Source organism: Seriola lalandi, unplaced genomic scaffold (genome assembly GCF_002814215.2).
Source record: "Seriola lalandi dorsalis isolate HSWRI2012SDOR001 ecotype SW California unplaced genomic scaffold, Sedor1 jcf7180002054885, whole genome shotgun sequence".
Classification (NCBI taxonomy): Eukaryota; Metazoa; Chordata; class Actinopteri; order Carangiformes; family Carangidae; genus Seriola; species Seriola lalandi.
In genome coordinates, this window is record NW_019525437.1 from 2879445 (window position 1) to 2890706 (window position 11262).

At 39.9% G+C, this 11262-nt stretch overlaps 1 protein-coding gene and 1 long non-coding RNA gene across 2 annotated transcripts; one reads left to right on the top strand and one right to left on the bottom strand.

Annotated features, from left to right (window-relative positions):
* The first annotated feature begins 1692 nt into the window (after positions 1-1692).
* Positions 1693-5131, top strand: LOC111671601 (uncharacterized). Its single transcript, XR_002761959.2, has 5 exons — positions 1693-1945; positions 3452-3550; positions 3684-3839; positions 4174-4317; positions 4457-5131. It is a non-coding gene; the product is annotated as an uncharacterized LOC111671601 (long non-coding RNA).
* Positions 5132-6269: 1138 nt separating this feature from the next.
* LOC111671600 (interferon-induced protein with tetratricopeptide repeats 2-like) lies at positions 6270-9321 on the bottom strand. Its single transcript, XM_023428726.2, has 2 exons — positions 9265-9321; positions 6270-8126 (listed from the first exon to the last, which is right to left on the bottom strand). Exons 1-2 carry the CDS (start codon positions 9267-9269, stop codon positions 6824-6826), a joined length of 1308 nt encoding a protein of 435 aa, XP_023284494.1. The 5' UTR covers positions 9270-9321; the 3' UTR covers positions 6270-6823.
* Positions 9322-11262: the final 1941 nt, after the last annotated feature.

An 11262-nucleotide genomic window follows, 5' to 3' on the forward strand; every position in this document is an offset into this window, starting at 1 on the left:
CACACACACACACACACACACACAAACACACATTTACAGCCATTTTATCTGACCCTAATCTAAACCTAATTCCCTGAATACTTAATCCAAGTCTCAACCCTCAAACATCCCTTTAAGCTTGTTTGGTTCAGCATCTTGGTCCCCAAAAGTAAAGTGGACTCCCATTTTTTGGAGCTCAGGCACAGAGACACGCACACCTTGACTTCAGTAGCTTATATGACCCAACCCACCCCCTTTTGGAGCTTCATAATACTTGAAAGTAGAAACATGCCTGAAACTTGAAACGGGTCAAATCAGTATTTTGATAACTATTATGGTTTTCACAAAATCGCAGTTTACGTTTTGTGTTATTTTTCGACCGTTTTCAGATTTTATAATGGCTCTGACAATGTATGACTACCTCACACAACCCAACATCTAATAACCCCAACTATCACTTTAAGCCTGGGCTGTTCCGACCACCACGCACACACATATGTTGACAGACACACAAACACCATCTCCCCCTTATGGATATTCACCTTATATATCAGAGTCTCAACCTGGTAAGAGAAGCTTACTGGAGGCAGCTCTACTGCCACACATACAAAACACACATATTGACAGACACACACAAACACCATCTCCAAATTGTGGAAATTCACTTCCAAAATAAGACCCTCAACTAGGTAAGAGGAGCTAACTGGAGGCTCTGTGGTAGAAAGGTTCAGTAGTTCCTACCAGCACACAGACATACAGGTATGCCACCATCACATCTGGTGTCTGGCTACAATGCTGTGCTGCCTCATATCCATTTGCAAAAATACAGCATTCGAGAGCCAAGCGGCTTGTGCACTAATCAGCAGGCACATTCAAAATTTCTCCAGGAATGTTTTAGTTCATGTTGTTATTTTTACTGTATAATCTTTGGATTTCTGTAATGAAGCTTACTGATGATACTGACTCTGTGTGTGCTGTTTACAGTAATATGCTGTAACTGCTTGGTGGCCTTTTATCTTTAGCTTCTGTATTGTTGTAATTGCATTGTACAGAACAGCTTCAGCTCACAAGGACAGACACTCAAGAGCTTAGTAAACACAGTATGTGCAGGCTTATAGACTTAGGTTGATGCAGAATGCTGGAACTGACAGCATAGGGGACAGTATTAAAGTAACTGTAGTGGTGTTTTTATTCAAATCAGTGTGTCACATTGCTACTACAGGCCCAGCAGATGTGTTTGGGTGAACTACACCAACTCCAGTTAATGATCGCAGGTGATCAGAGACTCTGCACAGGTGGGACCCAAATCTCCTGGAAACAACCTGCAGCCTAAAATGCTGCATTTAAGAGCAGCCTGCAGATTAATAAAGCCACTGTCTGGAATCAACTGTTGTTTCATTGATTGTCTTAAAGTGTGCATAGTAAAGTAGTGATACCAAGTGGATAAAATAAATCAACCTGTGTCATTTGTCCGTGTCTGCCGGCCAATGTGACCATTTTCTAATCAGCCACCTCCATGATTAAACAAACAGGAAACCCACCGAGCACCAAACACGTCAGTGATCCCAGCAGCCATATACACAGAGAGGCGGCTGTGAGGGACCAGGTTTCACTTTAGATCAAATGTGTATCAGGTCACAGAGGAGAAGTGAGTTACATAGAGGGGAGGGCAGTGAGTGCTTTCACACTGCGGAAGGATGTGGTCTGCTAAGACGAAACTGTACGAGCTTACCACAAGGCCTGTTCAAAAATGAAAAGGCCTGATGGCTGACATGTTGACAATGAATGCTTCAGTTTGTACATTGATTTTCCCACGCTGAAAGTCAGGTAGGCAATTTCCTGTTTCAAATGTTCACTCTATAAAGTGCAAGTGCTGCTCCACTGAAGAACCAGTAATCTGCACATTCTCTCATCACAATGAAGCTGATTTTGTCTCTCGCTCTCAGCTGGATGCTCTCCTGCACAGGTAGCTCCTCACTTTTGACTCAGGATTTATGCAAGTATGAAGTTTTGAAATCATGTACAATAAGTGGTTCAATTAGTTATAAATCATTCCAGCACCAAAGATGCTGCACACTTTTGTGCAAAACGTTTGTTTCATTTTTTACCTGTAGAACCTCAAAGCTTTATATTACAGTCTGAAAATGACTGTTTACATATTTTGTACATATGTGGTATCAAGAAGACACTTACTTGGTAGGACAGGGAATAGATGTGTTTAGGGGCGACCTAGAAATTGTACATTAAGTCATTAGAAGGCACACAGATGATATTGGGGACAGACAGACGGACTCATACTTTATGTTCTTTCACAGTAAGTGTGTCATAATAAGAAGCCAAGCTACTTCAAACCTCAGCACAATGAGGTGGAAACATTTTGATTTCAGTTTATTGGTATTTATTGTTGTCATAGTCTGTATCTTAATTAAAATCCACACGACAACATCACAACTCAGATAACCTGTAAGTACAACTAGATGAGCAAGACACTATTTAAAATAAATGGGAATTACGTCGGAAACACACTGCTTTGCGCCATTTTGAGTACGGCAGCTGATGTGACTGACCTGCTGCTGCGGAAAAGGACGCGTGTGTGTTCACGCCGACTGTGTCTCCGCTGCTGCAGCTCTATCTCTCTACATATAGTTTGCAGGTTACTGGCTTGTTGGATTTCTCTTCATTGTTAAATCATTTATCATTTATTTTTGACAGAAAACATTAAAATGTCACTGACTCCAAATGCAGCTGCCAAAATAGTTAAAAATATATTAACATTTTTTTTTATATCTATCATATTCAGATTTAGCCATAGTAACTATAGTGGAAGGTGTCAGTTTTATGTGATGTTGCTGGTATGATATCAATATGACATCAGCAGGTGTTTTGAAAATGAATGAAAAAATAGTTCACACGTCTCACGCTTGTGTAGTGCAGGCATTGTGCCTGCTTTAACACGTTAAGATGTGCGCTGACATGTCATATAAAATATGAACCATTTGTGTGAGATTTTGTCATAATTGCTGTGTGAAGTCTTGAGCAATGGCTAAAAAGTGTTTCATGAAGTCACACTGACGTTGACCTTTGACCACCAAAATCATGATCAGTTCGTTTTGGAGTCCAAGTTGACATTTGTGCCAAATTTGAAGGCATTCGCTTGATTACTTGAGATATTGCATTGATAGGGTCAAATTTTTTTTTCTAAATTTGAAGAAGTACTGTCAAGGCATGGCGTACTGAAATATCGTGTTCATGAGAATGAGATGGACGTGCGGATGGACAAGCTGAAGACAATATTCCTCCAACTCTGTGTGTTGCCTGAATGGAGGAATAAAAAGCTGCTTCAGTGATCATAGGAGCACAAGACTGTTGTTGAAAGACAGACTTGACAGATTGTGAACCACTCATTTAAGACATGTATGCATCATAACTTTTTATATTTCTGTTTATATTTTCTCTTTGTTCCTCATTGCAGCTGAAGCTCTCAAATGCCATACAGGTTACTCAGGCGTCAAACCAGTCCTACAAAGCTGTGACTCTGCTGATGAGTTGTGTGCAACATTTACTGCTCAAGGTAAAAAGTAAACAATTAAATCGGATGTTTCCTCATGTCATTTACTTATGAAATATCAGGTGAGAGTTCTTTATTGGTTTAAGTGTTTTTCATCCACATAAATTTTGCTTTCTTTTTTTAGTAAATTCACCAGTAAAACCAACATATAATTCAACCAAATGGTCCTGTGTCCCACCTTCTGTCTGCAATATGCAGGGTCAGATAATGTCCTTCAGTAAGGTTTATGTGACTGTTACTGCATCTGTTCATTGCTGCAACAAAGATAACTGCAACGATAAAGATTTACCTTGTAAGTAGACAACAAAATATAAAAAACAACATCAGTACATCATACATAAACTGTGCAAAAAACCCCAGATTCCAGAGATGTAGTTGCCCAGATGTTTCAAACTGTGATCCCATATATGATGAAATCTGGACTGGATGCTCGGGTGTGACGGTATTGTAAGATGTTGTGTCGAACAATCTCCAGATATAATCCAGATTCTTACAAGAACCTAAAGGATATCTCTGGATTCTTGGGGTTTTGGCTCAGTGTACATAAACAGTGAAGAACAGTAAGAAGGTAAAACATCTTTATTTTGTCACAGTCTCATTAAGTTTCTTCAATCTCTCTTGTTCAGCTCCATACCCTGTTCCAGACAGAAAAAAGAATGGCCTTAAGTGTCTCAGCTGCACTGATATTAAAGGTGTCAATCCTCAAAGTGCTGGATGTAAACACACAGTGGAGTGTGTGGGTGTAGAGGACCGCTGCAGTGCTGTATTTGGTGAGCTAGACATTGATCACACACTGGCTCACAAAACATGTTCTTGATTCCTTCACGTGTCATTTACTCTTTCTGAGATTATTTTTAAAAGTTCATTTAAAACTGTATTCTAACACAGCAATGACTTTGTCGTCCACAGTGAGAAATAAGAACTACGTTCAACGTTTTTATGGCTGTGTGTCTGCAAACGTGTGTGGAATATTTCCTGATGTGAAAAATGGATCCGCTTTGATTGATGGTGGTAACTTCATCGATGCACCGACATGCTGTGGAACCAGCTTCTGTAATTCAGCCCGGACCGTCACACTGAGTGCTTTTCCTCTGCTGCTGGGTCTCACTGCTCTCATTGTTACTTCCTGTTAGAACAAAGATCACAGTGTTTTACAACTGAGAGGTAAAGTTCAAACAAACAAGTTAAAGGACCTAAGGTATTTGTTTTTACTACTGCTACATAGCTAACGTTAGCATTAACAGCTACATATTTACCAGTCTGGAGGAGATGTTGTCAGTTCAGCATCGAACTTCATTATTTTACTCACCATCAACTGTCTCCAGAGGTGGAAAGCAATAATAATGTCAATGCTTGACTCCCTGTTATTACTTCCTGTGTTATTTTGAAATTACTTTCTTTCTTCTTCCTTATTACTCTATTTTAGTTTTACTTCCTGTCCTTGTGTTTTCTGTTTTCCATTTGTAATCAACTCAGTATATTTACCTGCCATCAGATTTGTTTGCTTGTTTTGAACGTTCTCTGGTTTTGACCCTTGGTTGTAACCTTTGTGTTTCTTTGTTGAATAAAGAATGAACTGTACAAGCTCTGTCTTCCACACTGCATTTGCCTCTTTGCTTGTACTGTTATCAGTGCATAATTCAGGCCTGGGAGTTTGACTCCATCCCAGGCCTCCCTGTTCACTCAAACCACCAGATAGCTAATTTTTTTTAACCATACCTGTTGATGTAACTGGTACCATACAAGATATATGTTTGACCACTAGGTTCATCGATAGAAAAGTTGCCAAGAATAAAAAATACAAAACTTTTCGGCAATCAAATATTGATATTGGAGACTGTCCAGCTGTAAAAAACGAGCCCATAGATCATCTGTGCAGCAGGTTATTATGACCCATAGTTATGTTTTGTTGCTAGGTGACATCTAGTGGTCGTAGTAATTATGACAGGAGCAAAGAGGAAAGTGCGGTGACGTAGTATAAAGAGAGACAAAGTCCATGTCAGGAGGCGGTTGTGGTGGATGGATGAATATGACACAGGAGAGAGGTGTTCACTTCCCATGTGGAAGTAGCAGTTTTGTAACCATGACACCATATACTGTCTAACGTTGAGTAAGTCCTTAATTGAAACCAAACCCCGAATGTTTTCCAAAACCTAACAAAGCCAATCAAATTATTGTAGTAACCATGGCGACAAAGGTAGGTAAGCCACTCTCAATAAAGTTGGCATGTGTATTATTGTAACCATGACAACCAAGGTGCGGTATGCCTACCACCGTAGGGTTGTATTTCAGGAGACACTCCTATAGGTCGTATTAGAGGTTTTAAAAAAACAGCCTGTATGGTTGTTCAGGTTGTGATATTGTTTATAACTTGTTGTGGACAGTTATTTATTTACACATCCAGCAGCAACAGAGAACCATTATCATTCATCATTCCACTTGGTGGATATAATGAGGCTCTTAAACTGCTAAAAGCTTCAATATATTCACCTGTCTGATGAAAACAACACAATGAAAGCAATGAGACAAAACCAAAAATTGTGCAACAGAAAATAAAAACGATGCTTAAAAGGGAACTGCCGAGTTGGGTGATAAATTCTCTATTGATTCGTCACCATGCGCTGCCCCTTTGGCATACAAGCAGTCAGTGATCCACTGTATGCAAATTGGTTATAGATAAATAGTAGCAATAGTCATCAAGTCCAAGTTCAAAACAAACACATTCTATTGACAATAATAACAATTTATTAACAGTTTAACAGTCAAATCTCTAATGTAAAAATGGGAAAAAACAGACATTTAATCAGATTTCAGTCTAAATTTTGCTAAATTCTGATTGGTTCACAATGATATGTGACATCACCTTTTTTCAGCAGATCACATAGTAAAATCTAATTGAGTAAACATATTTAAGGGGTGTCCTTATCTGAATTGAGGGTCTTCAGATAGATATTAAAGCATTTGAGGCAAAGATGGGATGATTTAGGTCTACAGTCTATAGATATAGATATCGATATATAGATTGACGCAAAATTGTGAAATCTCATCATTGTGAGACCGAAATCTAACAATTATTAGATTGTTTCTCTCCCCAAAAATAAACTTATTTCAAGTTTTCCACATCTGTATACAATATACATATCAGAGTAAAGAATAATGAGTTTGTACAGATTTTTTCAGGCCATTAAAATCTACATTATTCTGGATTCAGATCCAGTCTTGTTACAAGCACTCAGCTGCACACTACACTAAATGTTCCCTCTTCATAATTGGCTCTTAGAGTTGCAGATTAGCCAGAAACTCCTCAATTTCTCCACACATCCGGTTTCTGTTTCTGTCTCTAATCCTCCTCAGAATGCTGATGCTGTTCTCACGAAGGAAAGATTGTTGCGGTATCGCTGCTGCCCTCATGTGGTACTTTATCGACTCGTGCATCCTCTGGTGAATGAAATGTAAATGTTTTGCATAGTAGTTGTAAAGCATCTGAGTCCCTCCAGGATCCAGATCACTTTGAAGCAGCTCCTCATATATCTGGTCAGCTTCTTGGCTGTGATTTGACCGTGCATATATGCTTGCAAGATATATTTTTCTTTTAAGTGAAGAGTCAGGGTAGAGAGAAATCACTTCCTTATGTAGGCTGATTGCTCTGTCGATCATGCTGTTCTCCAGGGGACCGTCACTGTCTGAGAAGATTCTTTTTTCATAGCAGATTGCTGCACGCCTCTTCAGGTAACGTTCGTCTGGATGTCTTTCAAGAGCTTCCTCTGCCAAATCAATAGCCTCATTGTTGGATAAATAGACTCTGTACACCCTTAGTAATGGTTCAATACCACTGTAGCTGCTAACTGGCTTTCTCAAAACCCTTATGGCCAGCTCACGAGCTTCACCTTCAATTTGTTCTCCTTTTTTAGCACGAGCTTCAAGGTAAAGAGCAGCAAGGTACAAGTTCTCTGGGTCGTGTTCCTTGGCGATTTTCATTTTCTCCAAGATGTCATCCCTCAGGTTGCTGTGGTTAAAGGGATTTACTAATGCTAACACATGGCTGGTCTGCCACTCCACCATGTCCGGCTGCATCCTGATGGCTCTCTGGAAGTAATCTGCAGCAAGCAGCTTTTTGTCTGGGCCAAACTTCATCAGAGTCCAGGCTTTTTCAGCGTAGATCTCTGGATGGAGCTCGTCCTGCGATGGAGATGGGTATTCTTTCATTAGCTCCTCAACCTTTGACAAACAAGCCTGACTCTCTGCTTGTTCTCCCTGATGGAAGTGCAACCAAGCCTTGTTCCCATAGTTCACCACCAACCAGGGACCCTCATCTGAGACGGTGTTTCTCATCTGGCGGAAGGCCTCTGCAGCCCTGCTGAAGAGACTCCTGGCCTTATCGATGGAACCCAGCTGGTAGTGAATGTACCCCTCCAGGTTGTAAGTGTGACCCAGCCAACTGTTTCCCTCCTCCGTGCCAATGTCCTCCAGGTTGTCCCTGAGACGGAAAAGTGTGTACCCAGTGGTCTTCAGATCCCAGGTGAAGTGGCATTGCAGGGCCTCCAGTTTGGCCTTCAGTGTTGTTTCAGTCTGAACAGCACTGATGGACAACAAAAATTAGGTATATTACATCACATATATAGTAGTCAAGTTTAATTTGTATTGCACCAATTCACAACAGAACTTATCTCAAGGCACTTTTCAGATACAGTGGGTCTTGAACTTCTCTTTATAATATTATTTACAGAGACCCAACAATATCCACCAAGAGCAAGCGCTTGCTGACAGTGGCAAGGAAAAACTTCCTTTTACTGTAATATAGTATAATGTATAATATATATAGTACAGTACAGTATAGTATACTATAGTACAGTGATATAATGTACTCTGTGGTGCGCTATGATTGGATAATCACTGTTTAGGTTATGGAAGGGAGAGCTAAAAAATTGATGGAGGTGGAAAGTATGATAATGGAGGAAAAATACAGTATAACATAGTAAAAATTGATGCAAGACCATCCATCAGAGAGGTTAAAAGTGAACAACTGAAACTAAAAGGGAGGGAGGAAGAAAATATAAATAAGAATGAATTAAGGAGGAAAATGAAACAATGCAAGATAAGGAATGAATAAGGAAACAAATTAGGAAAAGAAGGAATTGAGGAAAGGGGGGCAGAAGAAATAAATAGAAGAGAATTAGGTAACAAATGTAAAACAAGGGCTAAAGGGTAGGACAGAAGGAATAAACAGATTAAGTAACAATAAATAGATGAAAAAGAAGGAAGAAATAAGGAATTAATGAAAAAAGGGATGTATACGAGAGGAGAAAGGAAGATATCATGGAGGAAAATGAGAGACAACTGCAGAAACGGAACTGAATAGAATGAATACAGGAAGTAAAGAAGTAAAGAAAGGAAAGAAGAAGCAAAGAAATGGTACTCCAGAAACAAGAAAAAACAGGAAAGGAGGAAGGAACATAGGGAGATAGAAAAAAAAAACAAGGAAGGAAAGAAGAAAATAAAAAGGAACACGGAGATAACTGAAGAAAGGGGACTAAAGGTGGGAAAGGAATGAAAAGGTAAAGAAGAAAGAAAGAAGTGTTGGAGGAAGAAACTACAAAACAAAGAAAGAAATGGCATTAAGGAAATAAAGCAAGAGGAGAACAGAGTGAAGACTTTAAATCCATGATATTTAACATATTAATGTTATTTATTACAGATATGATGAAGCAGCAACTCACCTCATCGTCCAGCCGGTCTCAGTAGTTTTCAAAATGTAAATCTCTGTTTTTCTGCTCTTTATGTAAGTTGCTGCTTTGGGCGCAGCATCATAAAATCATTAATGTTCAACTTTTATGCTGTTGTAAACAATGTAATGTTAAGCACTGGATTTGAACTTTCGTTTCCCCTTAATAGAAACCTACAGACAGTTGGTTTAGTGAATTTACAGAAATAATGGATACATTTCTCTTTTTTTAAATTGTTATTACTGTCAAATAAACTGTTTTTATAACATTTAAAAGCAAAATAAACTGTTGTGCCTTGGTGTGTTATTCTAGTCTTAATGCATCTGAATGTGATAATCTGAGGTTTCTTCAGGCATACCAAGCCATTGCAAAGTAAAAGGCAAAAGTCAAAAGGCTGAAGTCCAAGTGCAGTCATTACTCATGCTACAAATTGAAGTCAAAGATGAACTGCACGCATTCTTCAATTCTGTCAAATAGAAAATCATTAGATTCATGACTCAGGTCTGGCTCGAGCACAAGTCACATGACTCGAGCCACACCTCTGAAAAAAGACATCCTCAGTGTTTTGTTTAGAGATGGTGTGATATGCTGTAAAGTCAAGTTATCGAGGATTCCTGGGCGTGCTGAAGTTGCAGGCATGCATCCATTACCAGATGGGTCTAAAAGGCACAGTCCCTGGGGCCAAGTGGTAAGTGATAGGGGAGATTCTTATTATGGATGGTTAAGGAATCAATGAAGAAAGTGTGATGGAACCCAGGATTGAAGCTTGGCCAAGGAGAACAGAGGTATCATCAATACATGTTGCTGTGCATGATGCCAACTCAATTCTACCTGAATGGTGCCCTGTGATTAGTCTTTATTCAGTTCTCCATATGCCCAGAAAACAACTCATGCCCATGTTTGGTCATATCTCAGGCACACAGAGGATGTGTGGGCATTCTATTGGTTACTTAAACATAACAAGCAAGCCTGATTTACACATGCCCATATTGCTGGTTACATAAGAGAGTTGTTTGTTACTGACCACCCCAGGTCTTCTGTTATTAGCTTTGTCTCCAGCCCTGTCACCAAAGAGATACAGCTGCCTGAGCGTCTCCGCCTGTAAGATTTAGTGACAGCCTGACCTAAGGGCCTCAAGTAAACTCTGTGCCGTCTATACTGATCATCTATGCGTGCATCACTGGAAAATTCCTTTACAGTAAGGGGGCCCCTATAAGCTAGATCCTCTATTTGTTGTTAACAGTTCTGAGCACATAAGGTGTGGACTCAAAAATCAGGACTCATAGAAAGAGCAGTTGAAACTAGAAGGCATATTAGGTATCTGACAGGACTAACTCCTCTGCTCAGAAAGCCCTTACTTGACCCTGCATGAGTGGAGAACTATCCACCTGTCTCACTACTTCCATTCTGTGTATCAAACAGGTCTCAGAATTCCTCTCATGGAATGACTTCCTTAATCCAAATAAGTGTAAAGAGCGACCACTCCACTGAAATGACTCTGTCGTCTCTGGCTGGACCGTTCAGCAACCTTTGATACAGTGAACCACTGCTCAGGCAAGGACATGGCAAGGACAAATGCTCTCATCCGATTCCTTCCCCGCAGGATTGCCCTAAGGATTGGTACTGGGACCCCTTCTCTTTGCAATATACAGCACCTCCTGGAGTCCAATTATCCACTTGCATGGCTTGTAATATCACTGCTATGCAGATGACACTCAACTATATCTGTCGTTCCCACCTGACGACCCCGCGGTTTCTGCACAGATCTTGACTTGTCACTCTGACACATCCACATGAATGAAGTAACGCCAGCTTTGGTCATCCGGGACAATCAGTCTGTCCATCACAATATCAATATTAAAATCACCTCTTGAACTCTTACCCCAACCAATGTTGCAACAAAACATGGATGTCATGATTAATGAACAAGCTATCCTCTGACCATGTTGCATTTGTCGCTCGGTTGTGCCGCTTTGCTCTATACAACATAAG